Source organism: Thalia democratica, chromosome 3, assembly GCF_965202585.1.
Source record: "Thalia democratica chromosome 3, ktThaDemo2.hap1.1, whole genome shotgun sequence".
Lineage (NCBI taxonomy): Eukaryota > Metazoa > Chordata > Thaliacea > Salpida > Salpidae > Thalia > Thalia democratica.
The window spans coordinates 47,006,024-47,029,958 of NC_139167.1; the positions used below are offsets into that span (position 1 = coordinate 47,006,024).

General features: G+C 24.6%; 1 protein-coding gene across 1 annotated transcript; it reads left to right on the top strand.

Annotated features, from left to right (window-relative positions):
- Positions 1-682: 682 nt before the first annotated feature.
- Positions 683-22,887, top strand: LOC145831424 (transmembrane protein 168-like). The gene is made up of 13 exons (XM_082938681.1): positions 683-805; positions 3,534-3,681; positions 5,009-5,175; positions 7,594-7,783; positions 9,415-9,605; positions 10,867-11,017; positions 11,143-11,212; positions 16,867-16,971; positions 18,871-18,973; positions 19,542-19,770; positions 20,684-20,770; positions 21,357-21,544; positions 21,967-22,887. Exons 2-13 carry the CDS (start codon positions 3,650-3,652, stop codon positions 22,578-22,580), a joined length of 2,127 nt encoding a protein of 708 aa, XP_082794807.1. The 5' UTR covers positions 683-805; positions 3,534-3,649; the 3' UTR covers positions 22,581-22,887.
- The last annotated feature ends 1,048 nt before the right edge of the window (positions 22,888-23,935 follow it).

Below are 23,935 nucleotides of genomic sequence, written 5' to 3' on the forward strand. Positions count from 1 at the left end.
TTAAGTAAAATATAAAAGTACATATGTGTAAATTTACAAATTTGTTTACTATCTTAAATCACAATTTAAGATGGCTAACGTAACAGCCATATGATTCCTTTAAGTTCTTAGTAATAACTTATACATGGATTGTTAATTCAGTTGTAAAATAAACTGTTGGAAAGTTTTGTCTTTTACATTCGAAACTAATCAATCAGTCTAGTTATAATCGTAAAAAGAATTAATCCAAAAACTTTTTATTTTTATTTAATTGCATGTCAAACTAAAACTAAAAAACAATATTGATTAGTTTTTAAGCAACGGTAAGGTAAGCTTTATAAAAAATTAAATATAAACATAAAATGTTTTTTTTTATAAATCGAACTTATTAATAAATAAAATTAAGTTTTAAAAAAAGTAACAGTCTAACAGATAAATGAAGAAAAAATTAACAAACTATTGTTAGAAAGCAGTTTAAAGTTTTTTAATTAACTATAAATAAGTTTTGAACTCAGCATAAACAAATAACAGCCAAGCCGAGCCTACTAACATAATAAGTATCTAAATGTGTACTTTCATTCTTAAATATTTTAAAACCCCCTAACATGAAACAATTTTTTGTAAGATGCTACCATAGATCTTAAGATGCATCAATGTTGATACTTTTTCTAACACTAAATTTCAAAAAAATACAAAAGTTTGCCTCTAGGAAATTTATTTTCTTTATTATATTTTATAGTATACGAACCTTAGTTTTCATTAGAAACGAAAACTGGACTTTAATTGATTGTTTACACTTGGTTCCAAAGTCCAATTCAATCAAGTAGTAAGTCATATTTGTTGATTTAGCTAAGTAGGATACTATTTAATGTTAAAACACTGTTGTTAACATTAGTTATCTTTAAGATATTTTTCTAAAGATTTTTGTTTATCAATTTAAGCCAAATTACTTTACCTAATTATTTTAAAAGACTTTTGTTAATTAAATGTGTTTACTAATTCATTTTATCCAATTATAATCACTACTATACAAAAAACGTTCTTACTGACTAATTATTACACATTATAAATAATTTACTAAAATTTTTCTTAGTGTATTTCAAATATCAGTTATTTATGTTAAATAATTTGTTTATTTATTAACTAGATATAAAAATATATATTCATTAAATATTGATCAGACAGGTAAAATTATACATGATTCAGCACACTTGATTAGCCCAGAAAATATGTATTGTTGCAAAGACTAGAGTATAAGTCTGATGTTTTTTTGCTTTTAAAAGTAATAAATAAAAATAATTGCTTAAGGTTTTGCAACTAATAAATCATGTTGTTGATAAAAACATACCACTTAATAATTTCTCAATGCAACAAAGTTTAAGAAATTATTTTTAAATAACAATATTGAAAGTTTTATTTAAATAAAAACTCAAGTTGTAACTCAAGCTGTTTAAGGTAGTTTGAATTTTTAGAGAATTTTCTTTTCATTTCAAGCAGTTTTGATTTATTTTAAGAAGCTCAGGGTAGTTAGTTTTTTTATTAACTGAGACTAGTTTTTTTTTGTCAGAACTTAAATGAGTTTAAATTAAATAATATATTTATAACATGTTTTAACATTAAGAACTCAATTTTTTTAATTTTATTGTCAAAACAACGTTTCACTCATTTGAAATAAATCAAATAAAAAGAAAAAGAACTTGAATTATTTCTATTCGAATAAGATTTTTATATTCAACCAAGGATTTCGTTTGATTTATTTTAAACGAGTGAAACATTGTTTTGACAATAAAATTGAAAAATTTGAGTTGATTATTCTCCTTAATATAAAGTCAAGAATTTTTATTGTGATCTCTCAAGTAAAAAATATACATTTTAAAAAACTACCACTAATTGTTGTTTGTTTTTTAATCTGGATTTCAACTCTATGGTAAGCATTTTAGCCATACTCACTTTATTAAGACATTTAAATACTTTATTTGAATGCTGAAATTAAGACTTATGATAATAACATGATATATGATAAAAAAGTAAAGTAAGTTTTTCAATGTTCATGTAGAGCATTCTACATGAACATTCTAGTTTAAGTTTGAAAAAAAAACTAAAATTTAGCTAGTGAAGATGAAAAAAAAAAGATACTTTCTTTAATTAACATTTTGAAATTCAGTGAGCAGGGTTGCCACAAAGTCAGGAAAAACAAAATAAAAAGACAAAAGTCAGGAAAAAAGGGGGGTATTTGAAAAAAAAGTATGGAAATTAGATTAAAAAATATTCTTATTAAGAAAGTTTATCATCACTAAAAACTTAACTTTGCTAATGTTATTTTCTAGCAAGTTTTGATTTATTGTCTTTATTTCAGGGTCTAATTGAATTTTTGGAACAAATTAGTATCTTTCAAGAGTTTCGTTATGTATTTTTGAATCAGTTTTAAATAATAATTCGATTTAGAAAAGTCAGGAAAATTTTTTAAGCTTGATCTGTGGTAACCCTGAGTGGGTACTGTTTTATAGATTTAGAAAATAACATTAACTGAAAATATGAACTGCTTTAAACATTTTATACTTTTAGTATAGCAGGTATTTAGACTATTACAAGGGTATGTTATACAATCATAGTATGTGCAATCATATAAACAGTCAAACTTTAATATACTATAAGTAAAATATAACTTTTTTATTTAGATATGGTAAAAAATATGCTTTGCACTGTAGGTGCAAAAAAAAAACTTAGATTTTTGATGAACTCAGGCTAGCTATTTTGCCTAAAAGAGTTGCAACCCTGTTTAGTATAGTTTTAAATATAACTTTAATTATTAGAAAAGTGTTTAACTTAAAAAAAATTGTTTTCTTAGTCTTATATAAAAGACAGTTTAAAACTATAACATTTTTTTTGTGTGACTCCTAAATACTGCTAGTTAAAACTGTTATATCTTATATTTCACAGTATTTCAAAATCTAACTTGTATAGTTTATAAAATATTACAAAAAATGCTGTATTTGCAGTTTAAATGTTTTAGTTAATTTTTGAAATGAATTCCTTTTTACCATCAATAAATAGTATTGGTCTGAGAAATGCTACGTTAGCTCATCGTAATAAAGAAACTAACCCTCTTTTAAAGTTTAAGGATAAAGTTGGTCATCCTGCGACTCCAGTAGTTCAAAGTATTTTTCATTGTATCTTCAGAAAAGACTATTAAAACAAAACTATATAGATCTTATTTAACTTTTTTACCTACTAATACTGTAATTTTATTTAACACTTTTGTTATGGTACGGCTATAATTCATTCAGTTACATTAATTAAATTCACAGCTTCATTACATTTTACATTAACATTTTATACTTGTATTAAATAATTTAAAGTTTAATATAGTGCTAAATCTTCATTACATTAATATTTTATTATTTTCGGTCATATTTTACGTATTGCAAAATGCAGTCAGTCTAATAAAGTATTTGTGTGCAAAAACTGTTTTTTAATTATTGTTTTCGAAGTATTATATTATTAATCATAGAGTTTTAGAATAAATTTATTTTTATTGAGAAAAAATATTTTAGATCCATTTTACAGCTGTTATCAACCTGAAGAAAAACCAACTTGTTTTTGCAAATGTTTAAGGGGATGTAACCGCTTTTTCAATAATTTAGCACTAAAATTATCCAACATAATCACGATGTATAAACTTAAACTCATAAGTAAGCTCAGGTTTGTTTGAATGTTATTTGTGTAAAGTTGTGAAATTAAATTTAATAGTTTTTTTATACCTAAAATATATAAAGCAGGTATAATGTTCTTTTTAGTTGAAGCAAACTAAAGGGTGTGTTTCATACCAAAAAATTACAATAAAAATATTAAGATTTATTCTAAATGTGTTTTTTTTTCTTTTAGACTTTTATTTTTATAATTAGATTAAAAGACTTTACTGGGCATAAATTTTAAACAGAAAAATAACATTTATACTTAAAAAGTTTATTTAATTATTAAGTTCTTTTTTTGTTTGTTACTTTTTTGGTAACTTTTAAATTAATTCTTTAGTTTTTAGCTATTTCTTCAATAGCAAACTACTTTTTTATTTAAATATAATTAAATAAATTATATTTTTGTATAATGTTTTTAAAGCATTCTGATTTTTTTCAATAAAGTTTCTTTTATTTTGTAGCACAACAAAAAAAATTTTTCATAATTTTTTTTAGAGTTTAGATGAAATACTTTGAATTACTTAAACAAAAAACTTGACTTATTTTTTCAGGTTTGAATTAATTATTAATTTTTAATGCTGTGTTGTAATTTATGAAGAATTAAAACATATAGTAAATGACATAAGCTTAATACATTTTTCCATAACAAACTTGTTTTGATTATTCATTTTCTATCAATTACTTGTAGGTTACATTGAAATATTTCATCATAAGACTTTTTTAACCAATTTTATATAATATATTTTAGAGTGTCTTTTCTATAAAAACCTCCTAAAAATTTAACTTAATTTCTTTAATACATAAGTATACTAGAAATCAGTCTTAATGATAATACATTTTATCATCAAATTTTCACTAAAAGAAACACGTAAGCTCAATAGATACTTTAAATAAACACAACTTTAAATAAAATTTATCAAAGTTATATTTTTTATCTGAATAAAGTCTTCTTAAAATAAAATAAAAAATGCTATAAGTTCATTCAAAAAAAAAAGTTATATATTTTAGTTAGTTATAATCTTTTATAAATACTTAGCTTTTGCTTATTTTATATTTACTATGATTTGAAACACTGTTTTTTTTATGAATTTCAAAAACTTACTAGCATATAAAAATTAAAATATTTTCATTATTCTATCATTAATGATTTATTTTTAAATATTTTTTTAAAACTTTTTATTATCATCATTAACAGTAAGTAGCAAATTTGCTTTGTTATTTTTGTAAATTGTAATGTCAACTACAATATTAAATGTTTGATAAAATACCATTAGTAAACAGTTTTCATATAAAGTCTATAAAAATGAGGTTAAGTATTAATTTTTTTTTGACAGAGTTGTAAAACTTCTTCCTGGACTTATTATGACAGTTGCAATAATTACATTGTTTTCTAATTTTATAAGCTATGATGCAAATGTTAAAGTAACATTAATTGTTGGAGGATCTTCTTTAGTTTCTTTGCTTGTCATTTACATAGAATTTTGTTCATTTACAACAGAAGGTATTTTAAGCAAAATTTTTAGTGACTATTTTCTATTTTTACTACATAAATATAAATGTGCAAGTTGAATATTTTATTTACTACCAGGTTTCGGTTGAAAAAAATTAGGTCTTTTTAAGTATAATAAAAAAGTAAAGTGCACATAATATTGTTGCTTGTCTATAATGTTAATTAAAAACTTATTCATGCATGAAAATCTAAACAAAAAACTAAAGTGAAAATAAGTTGAATTTAATTATTGTAATGAGTCAAAAGAGAATTAATAAATTGATTTTAAGAGTCTTTTTTAAAAAAGGTTTCAAGATTTATAAATAATTCGCAAATCGGTCCAGGACACAAGTCAATTGTTTTTACTAGTGATTTTTTTCCCCCTGCATCAGTAGATACAAAAATAAATTAACGATGGTTTAAAAATCTACCAGTTTATTGCAACATTTTGTTTAAATTAATTTCGGACAACCGTCCTTCATCAGTGAACTTTAAAACTTTTGAGTTCTACTAGTTTTAAAGTAACTGATGAAGGACGGTTGTCCGAAATTAATTTAAACAAAATGTTGCAATAAACTGGTAGATTTTTAAACCATCGTTAATTTATTTTTGTATTAAAAAAGGTTTAAAATGTATATACCTAGAAATTTATCTAAATGGAATTAATAACTATCTAAAATTGGAGTTTAAACCAAGTATCAACAAAACATTAACAAAACTCGAAAATCACTGAAAATTTCAAAATCTAATTTGTATTAAGTTAATGTAACAATCTAAATTTAAATTGGTTTAAGAACTTTCTAAAAATTTATCTAAATTAGTTAAGAACTATCTAAAAATTTGAACTAAACCAAGTATCAACAAAACTCAATGAAAAAGTCAAAAACTTATTTTGTACTAGTATTATATTCTTATTTAAGCTTTATTTGCTTTCAAGTTTAGTGATAAAAATTTGTTTATGTGTCTGCATGAGTTCATTAGTTCCTTTCTTTTGTTGATGCAATTTGTATCAGATTTAAGTATTAATAAAGCTTCTTTTAAGCACAACCTGCATGTTATTGTTCCTGGTTTAGATTTTTTATTTCTTTTTAGTATTTTTCAAGTTAATTTGTAGTTCTTGTAGTTTTATTTTTTTAATTTGTGTGTTAGTTTTGAAAGTTCAGTTACTTGTTTGTATTGGAGATAGTTTTTGTCGTTTGGTTTGCTACTAATTGTGGTATTGCGTGTTGCTATACGTTTTTTTAGCTGATTGGCTTTTAGTCCAATGTATATTTTTGATGAATTATCTGTTTTTAATTTATTGTTGCCTGGTAAATTATATTTTCTGCCTTACATTCTCCTCCTTCCAGGGAACATGTTTGTTTCTTTCTGCAGTTACATGATTCATCTTTCATTATTTTAGTGCTGTTTATTATTGTTAAGGGTTTTTATAATTGCTTCAATGTTTTTCATGCAGCTATAATCTAAATCTATATTGTTTTTGGATAAATACTTTTTTAACTTACTATTTTCTCCTAAGTGTTTTTTATAAATTGTAGAAACTTTTTATATATGTTTGTTTTTACAGATTTGCAATATGGAGGGTTGAACCGTATGATTTTTTTCTATTTTTTATCTTTTATTTTTGCATTCTTCTGTATAGTTAATTTCATAATTGTATCCGTTTTTCTTTTAAAGCATCAATATTTTTTTTTATGTTGTTGAACAGGTTTTTGGTACTTAAATTTTTAAAAAGTCTGGTCTCTATCATTTTTGGGATTTGTTTGAGTATGTTGGTGGGTGGTTTGATTTTGGATTTATATAATTTGTTTTGTTTTTGTCTTTCCTGTATGAGTAGAATGTATTTTACTACAGAAACAATTTTATACTAATTTTTATTTTATAATTGTTTTTATGTTCAAATAAAAAGTATTCATAAACAAAAACAAAAGTTTAACTAATTTTTCTTATGCAAGTATTACTAACTCCAACTACATTTATAATCATAAAATCTAATGTAAGATATAAATTAACTACACCGTATTCTTGTTTAAATAAGTATATAAGGCAATGAATAATATTTGTATTTTTTTAATTTTAAGTATAAAGGACAACAATTATCTTAGTCAAAAACTCTATTTGAATAAGATTTTTATATTCAACCGAGGATTTCGTTTGATTTATTTTAAATGAGTGAAACATTATTTTGACAATAAAATCGAAAAATTTGAGTTGATTATTCTCCTTATTATAAAGTCGAGAATTTTTATTGTGATCTCAAAAAGAACACAAAAGTAGTTAGTATCATTTACATACAAAAAAATTATTGTATTAAGTTTGTTTTTTATAGGTCATTGTTAAAGAAATTTAGAATTTATTGTGTATAGCCTTTCTTTTAGTTAGTGAAAAACTCTGTTTAGCTTAATACTGTTACTATCATTCTTTTTTAAGGCTTTTGCAATCAAATTTGTCATTGCTGGTGGGGAGTAGTTTTATCTGGTTTTACATTTGCCATCAATCAGTACAGAGTTTGGAACTATGATGACCGAGATCGACTCACTGATATGCTGCTTGCAACAAGCACCTTAATGAAGTGTTGCTGTGAAATGCTTGACAGATGTGCTTCTAATATTTTTTACACGTTGGTTATGAAACTTTTCCAATATGATAGTTAAGTTTTATATTACAGTAGCTGTTGAGCATTGAGCAGGGTTCGTGCGCGTCAGGCTAAATCAGGCTAAGTCAGGCTAAATCAGTTTTTTTGAAAAAAGTTGAAAAACGTCAGGCTAAATCAGTTTTTTTATTTAAAAATTTGAGAATGTCAGTTTTTCTCAGTTCAAATGCTTGAATTTTTTTTTAATAATTGAGAAATCTTTAAAAGATCAAATTTAGATGTGAATTTATTTCTAAATAAATATTTAGTTATTAAAGACAAAATCAGTCAGTATTTGTAAAAGTAAATGCTTAACACCTCCTGTTGAATCTCTAAAAATATTTTAAGAATCTTCATTATTTTGTTTTGAGTAGATTATATATGTCATAATTATGAAAATTCTTAAAAAAATACAGTTTAAACATTACAGTTTAGTTCAACAACTTAGCTGTTTGTTTGAATTTGTTTACATCAGCTATGTATTTCAGAGCTTAGTTGGTTGAACTGTTTTAATTTCTAATTAAAGGCTTTATACCAAATACTTTTTAGATTAAAACTCTTAGCAGTTTATTCATATATTTTACTGTTTTTTTAAAGTCATTAGAGATATTCAAAACACTAAAACTTAGCTTTAATATATAAGTACTAAGTTTTGTGGGAGTACAAATTTTAGGTACAATTCATTTTTCTTTCCAAGAACAAAATTTTAAAGGTTTTTTTTTAAATTTAAGTGTAAGCTTTTTAAATCTGATACGACATCAACAATCACTGTATTTATTTAGAGTTTAGTATTTTTAATTATGTATCAATTTTGAGTATTAGTCAAAATACTATAGTAATTTTTTTAAACTTATTTTAATACTTGTGTAAGCGTTTCATTTTAAATTTTAATAAAACACAACAATGCACGTCGTTTTATTATAAATCTTCTGGTTATAATGTTTTTACTTAGTGCTTAATTAAATTAAACAATTGTGTTTAGTAATATATATTAAATTTTTACACTAGTAATAGATTAGATATAACACTTATTTTAAAACTTATCACTGAATTTGTTATGTTAAGGGCATAGGGGGTCAATCACCCTTTTCACAATTTAGTCTTATATTATTGAGTTGTAAATAAGCTATGAGTTGCTTTTTGCAGACTTTTAAAGCTTAAATTATTTTTGAGATAAAGCTTGTTGAAGTCAGAGACTACAATAGTACTAATCAAGACCCCCCAATACCAAAAATGACTTCTAAAGGGGATTTTCGTTACTTTGAAAAAATGTCAGGCTAAATTGGTCTCAGTCAGGCTAAATGAAAAAAAATTCGCGCACGAACCCTGATTGAGTGTTTCATAGCCAGTTTACATTTAGTAAAACCTATTGTAAAGCTAAAAACGTAATGTAGTGTTTTTTTTTGTTATAGAGACTTTAAACTTTTACTAAAGGTTTTTTTTTAATTTAATTTATTTCATTAGTCAATATTTTTTAGAGAATCATGAAAAATAAGTGTAGCAAATCTATTGTTGTGTTACAGCGTAATGTATAATAATAATAATAATAGATTTAACGTTAAGTATTAATATTTTGTTACTTTATATTCAAAATTTATTTACCATTAGTTTTTCAAAAGATCATCAATGTTGTTCAAACGTGAATTTTGTATGGTGATTGGGTTTGTTGGAGTAGGAGTATTTTTTCTTGACCCCCAAGATGATATTGTTTTGGTGTTGGTCAGTATTTCATCACTCTTTGTTATATCAAATCTGCGAATGAAATGTACACTTTCATATCCATATTTACTTTTCTTTGCTGCTATTTCAGGTTAATTTTTAAAAACCTTAACAAAATTTGAACAATTAGCCTTTATTAAGGGCATAAAGGGGATAGACCTTTTGTTAATTAATATAAGTTCTTGTATGAATACTTAAATTATAACCAATAAGTTAGTACTTCTAGAAGTAATTTTTGAGATAAAAAGTTATTTTTTTGAAAAGTTTCTGATACGAATGTATGGTATCCTCAACTTTTTGTTAATCTAGTATATATGTTGATTGAACCTTCAAAAAAAATACTGATTACATGCGCTAGAAATAAATCCTGGCTTTTCTGTGGCTTTAAACAAATATTTAAAATAAATAAAAAATGTAGGAGGCAGTAAAACTCATAAAAAGTATGTATAATTCAACCATGTTAATAAAATAAACAACATTAAGTATTTATACTTTAACTTGCAATATCTTAGAAGGTATGGTTAGAAAACATTAACTAAATTCATAATCCTTCATAATGTCAAAGGCAACGTCAGTAGTGCAAGAAAGATTTTTCGACTTCTCAATCTTGAATGTTTATCAATTGCAGCTGAAGCTAAAAAACTACTATTTTATTAAAGAAAAAAAACAAGAATCTAAAGTACATAAATGCCTTAAAGAAATTCTTATATATCTCTCTTTTTACAGTTTACATATACGCAAGCAATTTACTTACATGCTATTTTAATAGTAATTTTGTATTTAAATTATTAATTTATTTTGGTACGTAGTTTTTAGCTTTTTTCTTAGTTGATAGCCCAAAATTTGTTATGAAAACCTGTATTGTTTAAAACCACAAACTGTCATGCATTTTTTTTTACATATAAAGTCTGCAAAAAAACTATTTTTACTGCAGACTTAAATAACATAGATAATTTTTCAAGTCCTGTGTTCTTCAATTTAAAAAAAATTGTGCACAGTTGATAACTAGAAAATAAACTCTGTACACACTAGATTATATAAACATAAACAATTTTGTTACACTATTTTACGTTTAAATGTCTATTTTATAACTAACGTGTAAAGAACTTTTAATTTATGTTATAATTAGCTTTTTCTTTAATTTCTTTTATGGATAGTGTATTTTAGATATGTTATTTTCTTTATTTAACAGCTTAAAAACTTACTTTCAAATAATTTGTTAAAAAAAATATTAGTTAAAATTGTCTTTTTTTTACAATTTTCCTATATTAAAAGTATTACTTGTTTTATAACATTTTAAGCACCTTTACTAAAATGAAAGTATAATTCAATATCTTAAATTTTAATTTTAGGTATCGCAATTTATGACAACATGAATTTAAAAATGAACCAAGTAGCGCTGGTATGTTATCATATTTATCTAACTTTTGGAAGTTCTGCTGACTTTTACTTTAGTCCTTTGTCTGCTATAGAAAGGTGGTCAGATACATTTTGGATTTCATGGTAAGTCAGTATTGGTTTCAGTTTTTATTTCCTTAGCTGTGCTATTGTTTCAGACTTACTTTTGAATAAAGTTATACTTTATGTTAACAATTGATATTAAGTAAATTTTCGTTTTCATATTACAGGTGCAAACAAATACTGATCATTATTGTTGTAATACTAATAGAAGCATTTTTCTCTCTTTCAGCTTTTTATGTGAGTTTTTTGTAAAAAATATTATAATATTTAGGTCATAATGTTTATAGATTTGTATTTCAACAAACGAGTCAGTCCATGATCTTCTGTAGTTTAACATATATTAAAAAAAAAATCTTATTTTCTAATACTTAAGTCTACAATTTTTATGCGTAGCAAGAATTTGATTTAAAACATTAATTAATATTAAGCTATTTGACAAAAATTTAGAGGAATTTACTTTACTTTTTGTCACATGTTTGCACTGTTATAAATATTTAAAAAAACTTTTTTGCTGTATAAATTTTTAAATTAAAAAAATATGTTTCGAATATATTTTAAAACGTGACTGTGTTTTAATTCTGTTTTTTTAGTTTGTGGCTTATGTTGCTGTTTATAAAATTCTAATTGTTTATAAATGTAAAAGTTTTTTAAAAAATGTAGAATAATTATTGCCAATTTCATAAGAACAATTTACATGGAAACAAAAAATTAAGTTATAGTTTATAATTGTCTGAGTCTACTTCTCAATGAATTTTGATTGGTTATTTTGAAGGATATGTTTTTTAGGATTTTTTTTCTACAGGCTAAAGTTAACACATGCACTGTGTCAAGTTTTTTTCACATTTAGAATAGTTCTAAATCATTTATATATGTAATGATTTTAGTACCTGATAGTTTAAGTATATTTTTGTTATATATTTTGATTTTTTAAATCCAAATAAAAAGATCTCAACTTCTAGAGGATAAATAATATATTTTATTCTTTCACGACTTTATTATGCAAACTAAGTTTCGGTCAAAGACCTCGTCAGTGCTTATATAAATAATCTAGAAAGATATGTAATAGTCATGGAAAACCATTAAATAAAACAAGTTTTTACTTAAAAAACAAAACAAATTAAATTTCAATCTGAATGTTAAATATATGGTAAAGTTTAAATTTTAGTTAAGTTTCAAAATGTAAATAATAATAAAAAGATAATAATAAGAACCTAGATGTAGGCTTCTTTTTTTTCTTCCTGTGAGTTTTCAAAATAAACATTGTTTGAATAAATTGCAGTTATTAGTAGTAAAAGAGCTTTACGTTAAAATACACTCTAATGTGGCTATTTTGAATTGTTACGTGTAGCTATCGAAAATTTAAAAAAGTATATGCTTTTAATGACTATGAAAATTTGAAATTTTGCTTGAATTTTTTTGTATAAAAACTTTTAGTTTCCTGAAAATAGTAGCTACATAAAAAACTTTTTAAAAGCATACACAAAACCGATATTACAGACAACTTAACACTTAAATATTAAAGTGTAGTTTTTTTAAGTTGCGGGCAGGAATAGAAGAGTTCGTATCGTTTATTAAAGTTATCCCTTCTGTCGGCTTTGGCAATCGCGACTTTTTCTAGTATGCAAGTACTGCAAATACTTTGTGGGTATATGGCTTGAACAATATGGTGGATTATTTCCCAGTCTGTTTTATAATCAATGTTGTTATTTTTAATTTTCCAGATGTATTTGATATTTCTGTGCCGTTTTCTTTGTAGTTTTTAAAATCATTGATATGTTTGTACCATTTTTTTTGAAAGTGCCACCCGTTGAGCTCAAGTAGTTTTTTGTTTCGTTTTCTGATCTGTACTTTGCTTTATATATGACATTTTCAACTAAATATTTATCATTGGGGGGACAGTTACTTTTTGTTCGACAGTTACAAAGTGTTTCGTTTTCTTCAACGTTTTTTGTTTAAGTATTTTCTATTATGCTTTTAGATTAATTTCTTAGTATTGTTCATGCAGCTAAATCCAATTTTGCAATTATTTCTATTTATTATTTTGTTTAGCTTGTGATCTTCTTTAAAATTTTTATCAATTAATTGCAAAAAAACCTTACTTATATCGGTTCTTACTGACTGGCAGTAGAATGGGTTGAAGTATATTTTTTTCCTTGTTGATGTTGGTTTCTTTTTTGTTTTTATTGCTTTTGTGATTAGAGTATTTAATTTTGTGTTTAAAATTGGAATTAGTTAAATCATTTTGATATCTAGTTATTGGACCTTTAAAAATTTCTTCGGTTTTTAGTAGTTTGTTAAGTATTTTTTTTGATCATTTTCGAGAGGTTGTTTTTGATAATGGACGGATGGTTTGAATAATTGTTAATATAATTGATGCTGGAGTTTTCTTTTTGGTATGGTTTGATTGTGTTGTTTGTAGTATCTAGGGATATATCGAGGAAATTACAACTAGTCGCGCCTATATCAATCGTTATCTTAAAACCAAGTAATAATGTAATTTTTTTTTATAAATTTAAACAATAGTTTTGATTAAGTAGAGAGAATTTTACTATGGCCTAAGTGTTAGTTTGAAATCAGTTAAATAGTTTTGAATTAATGGTGTCCTCGAGTGATGTAATTTATAAACTTTAAGCATCAATAAAAATCTCAAATGTTTAATAAATATAATATACATCAATTAACTATCATTATATACTTACGGTTGTAAAAATTAAATTAAATTTTTATACAAAATATTTTAAAAAGTAAAAATCTACTTCAGGTAAATAATGCTATTAAGACTAAATTATTAGGTACCAACAGTATATGCTGGTATTAATTTATAAACTTTAATTAACTATTCAAAATATAAATTTAATCGTTTGTTAAGGGCATAGGGGGGTAACACCCTTTTTTGGTTTTTGATCTAACTTTATACAGTTTTTACTAAGCTACAAGATGCTTTTTACAGATTTTAAAAATTCAAAATAATTTTTGAGATATAGCTGGTCAAAGTCGGAGGCAACAATAGGATCCTTATGGGAGGCGCAAACTAAAACGGCAAATAACTAGAAATCATTAAAAATCTATCTTATCCTACGTTTTTTGAGATAACTACCTCAAATTTTCAGGAAATGTTTTTTGCAATATTTAAAAACTTCTGTCGGAATAGAATTTTTAAAAATTAAAAAATAAAAGACTGTTTTTTTTGTTTATTTTTTATATATAATTTTTATTTTTTTAAAATTCCTTCCGACAGAATTTTCTAAATATATCAAGGAACATTTCCTGAAAATTTGAGGTAGTTATCTCAAAAAACGTAGAAGAAGATAGATTTTTAGTGAAATAGTCTATTTTTGCCGTTTTAGTTTGCGCCTCCCATAAGGAACCTATTGTTAACTCCGACTTTGAACGGCTGTATCTCAAAAATTATCAAAAATATCCTAGCGAAACAAGTTCACTGGAATATATAATAACAACAAATTATATAATATAGTATCCTTCTTTTATTACACTAACACATGTTTCTGTGTGTTAACGGATTAATACACTTCAACGGAGCTCTGTAAAAATATAAATACTGTAAGAAAAGAATAGAAGCTAAAGTAGGTAAATAAATGTGTCCATTTAAAATAAAAATAATTGCTATATATTTTTATAGGTTACTGGTTAATGATAAATTAAATACTTAATGTTAAATCCGACTGTTATAAAAATATAGAATATTTGTAATTATTAGTCTAAATTATTAAATTTAAGTAAATTTACAAAATAAAATAACAAATCATAATATAAACTATTTACATAAAAATGAAGGAAGTACTAATTATAAATATAAACTGGTTACTAATCATTGAAAAAATATGTCTAATAATTACGTCACAAAATATATGAACATAAGGACTAGCTAGTTAATATATACTACAAAATTAGATAATGTATTTTTTATATTTGGAAAAGGTAGTAGATCGCTTTAATTTTAAAAAGTAATATGTAATCTATTGTGAATAAAAAGTAAAACCTCAAGCATTAATTATTGAATTAATAGATTAAACAACAGTAAAGGCAATGAAAGCCACAGATACTTGGTATGATGTATATTTTATTTATTGAATTTTTATAATTATTAAATCTAAATTATAACAAAATTAAAGTTAAATACAATTAGAAAACAGATTGAATTTAAAATTAAAAACTTTAAAAAAAAAACATAGCACAAAAATAAAACTTGTTATTAAGCTTTCAAAGCCATGACCAATAATTAAGTTACAGCGCAATACATGAAACCACCATTCTTGACGATGTGCTTAAGCAGACTTGTTCTTGTGACCTTGTTCAACTGACAATTCCTAATAGTTTCATAGGCATTTTATATATACAGTTATATATATAATTAATATATATAAAATAAGGTTAATGTTTAAACGTAAACACTTTCAACTGAGCCCACTTGAAGGGCTTTTAAATAATTTATTCAAATGGCGATTTTAAACATTTTGTTTAGTACAGTGCTTTGTATTTTGAATTTAACTGGCTGATGATCAAAGCTTTATGAAAAATTAAAGCTTTGTGAAACATATGTTCCAGAATTTTTAAAATCGCCATTTGAATAAATTAATTAATATATATATATATAGTTACAATAAATGATATTTATCTTTAAACATTGTGGTAGTTTATACTAAAAAAGAAACGACTATAAGTTGCTTGAAAATTTTACGTCTGCTCGTAATGTAAGTGTTATTGAACTAGTCCAGATCAATAAAACAAAATTTATGTCATGTTTTATTTTAATTGAATTTACTATGCTGTTCTGAATCTGCTTATAATACGAGTTAGGTCAAATAAAAGTTATAGAATCTATCAATCTTTATAGAAGATAAATAATACTAACCTTAATAGTTATTTAAACTGGTTTGACAATAGTATTCAGTAAATAAAAGATGTATGTAGCTTTATTTAATTTAAGTCTGAACAAAACTTTTATAATAGTATAAACATATTTAAAAATTTTAACGAAAAAGTTCTAGAAAAACAAAAGTAAATGTAAATAGATTTTACTCAGGGTTGCCACTTTACCTGGAATCCTAAAAAAACCTGGAATTTAACAAATTTTGAAAAAAAAACCTGGAAAAACCTGGAATTTTGATCAAAAAACCTGGAATTTTTAAGAACTTTATCTTCTTCAGTAGTAAAGTTTCGGTTTGACTCAAAAAATTTATCATATAGATAAAAAATTTAAGTCATTACCAAATTGTTTTTTATTAAAAAACACATTTTAAGTAGCTTTACAGTATCTTTTCAATCTTTGTATACTATTTACTACCTTAAATTTGACTTTAAACTAAAAATAGACCCAAAAATGTGTAATTTTAAAAGCCTGGAAGAAATTTGAAAAAACTGGAAAAAAATTTGAAAAAACGAGTGGCAACCCTGTTTACTACGGGTTGTGATTTAAGTTGTTGCAGTATAACTGTTTTTTTAGTATAATCATAACTCATATGTTAAGTACTTTTAAATACATTCTTAATTTTGTTTACTATTTGGTATTTACTATTATTTTCCTAATATTATTTGTTATATAAACATTAATGGTTTATCATTTCATACTACTACTTGAAACGTGTTTTTATTTTGTGACCGACCACTTGCTAAAATTCTATTTACTTGATTCCCTGAAGTAATTTAAGTAAATTTTTATAATTTTTATTTGAACCAGCTAAGACGCTAACAACAGGTAAATTTTAAACCATCATTACTGCAGGAAAACACCTTGGAAGAGTCCTATAATTGAAACAAGCCATTATTGTTCAATATAATTACAAAAATATGCTGTTTAATTTAAATTTTTAAGAAATTTTTTTAAAGTTAAAATAATTTTCAAAAGTTTTATATATAGTTTTTTTATCAAGGTCTTATTTATTCACCCAGAATTTGAGCTAGTGATTATGCTTCCAGTATTATCTTTTGTGTTCATTATTTGGGTCACTGCTCATTTGAGTTATTTTTCTTCTGAGGTTAGTTTAATATTTTTACGAAAATAGTTGAACTGTTATTTTTCGTTTTTGATTAAACAGTTAGATGTATAATATTGATTCGTGTGGAGGCCTTAGAGATAAATCACTTTTCAAAATTAATGTTATTGACATATATTACTACGCTACCAGTTGCTTTTTAATATTTTTTTTTATAAAAAACAATTTCAGGGATGTAAGTTATCAAGATTTGACAGCTCATTAAGTTTTTTGTGGAAAGTAGAAATTGACTGTTTTAATTAAAATATATCTTCTCCTCCAACTTTTAAACAATCGTTTTTTAACGCTTTCAGTTTAATCTTCATACAGTAAAGAACATTTTATATGAAAACATTTTACTAATTTGTAATCAAATTTTTTTTTTTTTTAAGCAAAAAGTTATATTTTTATTAACTTAATATACTTTTAGTAAGTTCTTATAAATACTGTTGCAATCATTTCCTAATTTTTTTAGTAAATTGCTTTGAAAGCGTAGGAAAAAACATATTTTTGTATAGGTTTGCTCACAAATCATACTAAGCAGAAAGTGCCTTCTCAGCAGGAAGATGACTGTACTTTAAACTTAGTAATAATTTTTTGTGTTAATTTTGATAAAACTAAGTGTTGTACCCCTACAGCTTTAAAAAAAATTATACCAAATAAGTTTTTGTTAACAAAACTTTAATATATTTACTTCATTACATGTATACTTGCAATCATTTTTATTACTTACTTGCAAAGAGCACCAGTTACATTCTTCATGTTTTTAAAGTTACATAAGGTTTTAATTAAGTGAAAACAATAATAGCCAAAATAATTGCATCTATTTTATAAAGTTAACTCAATTTTTTTTTAATATATTGTATTGTAGAAAGAGTTGAAGTTGAGAGCTTAATCGCAGTAAACTTAAATGATAAAAATGCGTTTTTATTTATTTCGGTTTCATAATTTTCAAATCTACAAATAGAATAAATGAATATATTAAAATACATAAAAACTAATTATACCGTAATCTTCCTTTATTGTACCAACATATGTTTCTGTGTGTTAACTAATCAACACATTTCAACTGGGTTTATAATGGAAAGAAATACTTAATTAATAATACTAATTAATTAATATTAATAATGGATAATACTAATAATGGAAAGAAGTATTTCTGAACCCAGTTGAAGTGTGTTGATTAGTTAACACACAGAAACATATGCTGGTACAATAAAGGAAGATTACTATATAATTTGATTTTATTTATATTCCAGTGAACTTGTTTCACTAGGATCTTTTGTTAGCAAACGATTAAATCCATATTTTTCAACAGTTATATTAAAATACATAAATTTAATGCTTAAATAATTCTAAAAATACTTCTTTTATGTAATTAAATAGCAAAAAATTATAATCTTTTTCGAAATCAAACTTTATCTAAAAACTAGTAAAAATGAAATGTTTTCATTTAGTTTGTATACATGAAGAAAACAAAGCATTAGTAAAAACTTGTAGAATCATGTTGATAACTTGTTACTCAATTTTAATGTCAAGTATAACTAATAATAAGACATAATATTTCAACTTCTACAACTTTTATATTTTTCTGTTTAACAATTTTAGTTTTCCTCAATGATAGTTTTTATTTTACAGGACATTTAATGAAGTTATGAATTTTAACTAGATAAAAATTGAAATAAGTAAACTTAAGAGTACCTGAAATTGTTTAACAAATTATTTTTAAATTTTTATTCATTTCGGTGTATCTATCTTTTTTTCTTTTGCGTAATTAAATATTTTGTGAAGTAAAACATTTAGTTTAAAAAAACGTTGACCATTACGATGCAATTCGTAATCATTTAATTTTCATAATTTTTCTGCAACAATCAAGTACACCTTATATTCAAAAATTTTCAGATAACTTTAGCAGGTCGAATATCAGAGTGTCAAATTTTTCATCGTAACATTTTACCAGCCAACAACGGTAGTACAGATATTGCAAACATTATGTCTAGGAAAGGTTTAAAAATATTTTTCTTGTGTTTTATAAACTTTTAGAACTACCTAATACTATTTAGCCAGTTAATTAAAAAAGTGTAATTTGTATTTGGTATTATTAAACGAAGTATTTCAATATATAAATTACTGAAGCAATGTTTAAGAACGTAATAAGAACTAAAACGAGTATGAATTCTCACGAGTCTTTAAAACTTGTAACTCTTAACTTAATTTTCAGTTTTAGTTAATGAACTGTATCCACAAAAATATTAGTTCATTATATATGTGTAAAAACTTTTATTTTATCTTTAAAAAAAACGCTGCTTTTACTCTAAAATTAGTAATTAATAAACAGTGTTTTCAATAATTGTTAGCATAAAAATTTAGATGAAATAATTGCAACTTTTAAACTGCATTTTAAACTAGTCTAAGGAAATTTAAAGTTATATTAGTAAAGATAAAACTTATGATGTAAAATTACTTATCTCATTGAGTTTTTGTTATGTGATTTTAATACTATCATATATATAAAAATTAATGTTACAGTTAATTTACAATATTTTTATTCAATACTCTATGGATTTTTACAGGCGTTAGACAGCTGTGTATGATCGGTCAGCAAACAGTGTCTTGTGCCCTGTTGTCAACACTTTTGTTCGGCGGGTTGTCATGGAGACGGGCAAACGCGTGCTACCCAGCCATCATGCTGCTTGTAGTTGGCTTCGAATGTCTGTCATTCGGCCGAAACCGTGAACTTGCCGTAAAGCTGGGTGGAACTTGCGCTGCCCTTGCAATAATCTCCCCTACCACCGTTGCTAAGTTTCTAAAATTGTTAAATATAAAACTGTATTAGTATTTTAGCATTGTAGTACATTTTTAGTTTTAGCTAAGAATGATGTTTACTAATCAATAAAAAAAAATCAATATAAATTTTATGATATAGTTTTTTTTTTTTTACTTTACATATCAAAAATACGAAATATTTTAGTAGGTTTATATGTAGTTTTTATTTTATGTATCTAAGTTTAGTTCGTAGAGCCGATTGTACGAAAACGATATCTATATAAGTTTTGTTATTCTGAACATTTAAATAAAAATATTTAATTTAACTGCCAAAGTTTCTTATATCTTTATTAACTGTTGAAAATTATAAGGTTTACTTTAGAACTATCCATCTTTTTATTTTAGTTTTATTTTATATAATAAATGTATTTTTTAAACTTAGTTTTTGTTAAGCCGGAATTTTTTGTCTGATGATCATTATTTTTCTTATTTTAAGAAATTCTTTTTCTTTTTTGATTCATTTTAAATTTAACTTAATCTATGCTGTTTAAAATATTTTTTTATTTACAAGTACTGTATTAGTTATGCTATTTTTCTACTTTATTAAATTATCTTAGTACCAAACAACATCAAAGCGTTTATCATTACTGTAAGATGACAAATTAATACTTTATTAAACATTTTAAAACTTGATTTAGTTTTTTACATAAGATATTTACACACAGTTTAGTTTATTTTTTACCTAATTAAGTTTATTTTGTACTTACAAATTTAAAACATTATTGCCACGTAAAAATTAATAGAAAAATAGTTTAATTTAACTTTAAATACTCTTTATTATAAGTATAAAGATTAATGTTTTATCATAAGTGTTAAAAATTAGCTTAAATACCTGCTAAATTTATCTCAAAATGTGTTAGTTTTAAAACAAATTAGTTTTGTGTTACAGCCCAAACTCAGTGGTCACTATATTACCAGTAAACTCTGAAAAGAAACAAAATGAACGAGCAACCAATCTGATGAGCTGTTTACATCGGTTCGTTTATTTTAATACTCGGTTTTAATTCTAATTGTTTTAAAATTAAGTTTCTTATTTTTAGTAAGTTTAATGTGATAAATAAACAGTTTTGGTTTACTTTAATTTCTAATTTATAAACCATCACCATTTTTAAAAAGTGATCTTTTACAAAGAAAACAATATCTAACAAAAACCTTAAACATTTTCTAGATATTTGGTTTTGAAAAAGTTCTTTATGCATTTTAGTAGGTTAAAAATAAGTTATTAGAAGGTATTTATTATTATTTAAAAAATGTTCTCTATGCTTTTTAAATGCTTATAAAAATATATTTTAAGTGCCTAAAAGCTATTAATTGTTTAAAGACATACAGAGGTTTTTTAATAATTTTTTGTTAGTTTTTGCATGTATAAATTAAGATAGTGTTTAGGTTTTTAGAGGAGTTAAAAATTAAGTTGATAAATTTAAAATTACATTAAAAAGTATATTAAGTACTAGTTACTGAGCTCTTTTGTTTTTGCTAAAATTAACGATGTTTAGTCTTTATGAATTAAACCTTTTAAGCTAATAAAACTAATCTTATTAAAATCAGATTTTGATATTAAGGTTGTTTCAAACATACTTAATTGAAGTACTCGGTGTTGAATATTCAACAAACGAAGTTGTTCAGTCCGTTCAAGAAAAAATTAATAATCTGTTTAAAAAGACACATCATATAAACGACCTTAAGTTTGATACTTACTTCTTCTACTATAGTGGTCTTACTTTGCAAGATGGGTCTCTTGTTTTTTCTGGTTAGATTTATCAAAATTTATTTTAATTTTTTTTTTCATTTAAAATTTTATTTTTTTTTAGCATACAAATTTTTAAAACACATTGCTAACACTAGCTTAATGAACCTTTGTTTTTATGACATGTTACAACTTAAATTTTCGACTAAAACATATTTAGGTTAGTTAATTTTCAAATACCTTTTTAAATTTTCATTTGTTTTGTTTAAATTAAAATGTGTTTAATTAGTATAATTTTTCTTGAAATACTTAACAAATTTGAAAGTTCAAAATGGTCATGGTATATTATACTACTTGTAAAAATAATTTTTTAAAGTCTTATGATTCAAAAATTTAACAATTTTCAAACTTAAATAAAGAGATTCTTTGATTTTCTTAAGCTAAAACTTTTTAGTTTTTAACTATTTTTTTCTTCTATTTTATAGGAAATGGAACAATAAGTCCGGACCAGTTAATACGCACATGGCAGGAACACTGCGGGTCGTTGTGCCACTCAACAAACGGCAAATCATTCAGCAGACTTTTGCTTGTTCTCGACATCGCTAATCCCCAGCCATGGCTCAAAATCGTCAAGAACCTCCGTCACGATTACGTATCGGTGCAAACTTGCTATTTTCAAAAACCCGACAACGCTCACAAAATCCAGGTTGAACAAGACGTCGGCCTCGACAGACCTCCCAGTAAAACCAGGTACGAACCTGGCGATTTCACTCCCTTGTGGATAAATTGGAACGTAAACGTTAAAGAGCCTTCAAGCCAAGACGTGTGGTACCTCGACGCCAATGTCAAGCCCTTGTACTCAGTGTCACGAAGGTGGACGGATTTTTCGATGCGGTCGCCGTACAACAGCGGAAAGGAAGACCTGAGCCACTCCGTGCTGTGCCGTCCCTGCCTGGCCGCTTCAACTTCCTGCTCGAGAAAGCTGTCCCTGATAAGGATACTCGGCGCCCCTGGCAGACGGTACAGGCGTCTGAAAATGAGGTGGTTTCCGCCGCAAGTGCTCGACACCGGACACGGGTTTAAATTAGTCTGCATTTGAAAAAGAACAGTCGAAATTTAAACTTGAGTAGAAAAATTGACATTTAGGTTTTTGTTGTGAAAGAGCAGCTTGTTAAGTAAAAATTTGTTGCTGATGAAAAAGCTGATGATGGCTATTATTTTTAGCATTTAATTTTTTGTTTAATTAAATTTTTCTTACGTGGTATAAGCGTAAAAGTTTAATACTCCTTGAATTAAATCATATTTTTTTAAACTTTTCGATGAAAATCGATTTTTTTTTGACAATTGTAGTACTTTACAACTTTGATACTTATTAGGCCTTCAACTTCAATTTTCACTAAAATTTACTGTCATACTTTTTTTTGAACAATTATTGCAAATTTACTTGTTTTTGTTTTTTAAACGTTTTAAAACTACTATTGAGTATTGTATAAACTTGAAAAGGTTTTTACATTAAAAAAATATCTTAAAATTGAAAACTTTTTTTTCTGCTATTTTTATAACTGCTTTGTAAATTTTGTTATTCAAATGTAGTTTTACGTCGTAAAATTAAATATGCGAAGCTTTGCAAAACGTATAACATATTAACACTAAAGCGACGACAGACAAAGTCCTTAAAAGCATATTTTTATAACACCAACTGAGTAGTTTTATATTAAAAGTTTTTTAATTTTATTGTACTATCATTGTACTACACGAACTTTTTTGCTAAACTTAAATATATTTATTTATTAAGACTAATGGTAAATCAAGTAAATTATTTCACTTTTTAAAACGAGGCTAATTTAATCTTTGATCTGAATTTATTTCTAATTTATTAAGAATTTCATTTCATAAAAACCTCGCTATAAAACTTACGTAGTCTTCTAGTAAACTTTACTTTTTAGATAAAGCAAAATGTAAGTTTTCAAATAAACATTTAACAAAGGATAATATTAATATTATTATGTTGTTTATTGTGCAATGTTGGACTCAGGCATCAAAACCTGAGCCACTTAAACAGGACACACAAAAAGAGAAAAAGAAAATAAACTTATATTCAAAACTTTGAAATAATTTACATATATATATATATTTATTTATTTATATAAAAACTATAATTCAAACAGCTGTTTCACACATTGAAATGTAAAATTTCATGTGATCGTCAGTAAGTTAAAGTTTATTATAATAGTGAACAGAAATTTCGATTTTAGAATTTTTATAATAATTGTGACGTAGTAATGGTACAGTTTATTGTACGATTAGCTGAAATATTAAGCTCCAATTTGATTTGTCGAGCACTATCGATCAGAACTTTGTATAAAACCTTTAATATATATATATATATATATATATATATCAACATAATTTAAATGAAAACACAAAGTTAAACACAATATGATATACAAATGA

Bases quoted from the DNA above. Each gene is read 5' to 3' on its own strand.
- LOC145831424 (XM_082938681.1), top strand. From the start codon at position 3,650: ATGTATAAACTTAAACTCATAAGTAAGCTCAG. The intron at 11,018-11,142 runs GTAAGTCAGTAT...TTCATATTACAG, and splicing joins GATACATTTTGGATTTCATG to GTGCAAACAAATACTGATCA. The intron at 19,771-20,683 runs GTTTCTAAAATT...TTTGTGTTACAG, and splicing joins TCCCCTACCACCGTTGCTAA to CCCAAACTCAGTGGTCACTA.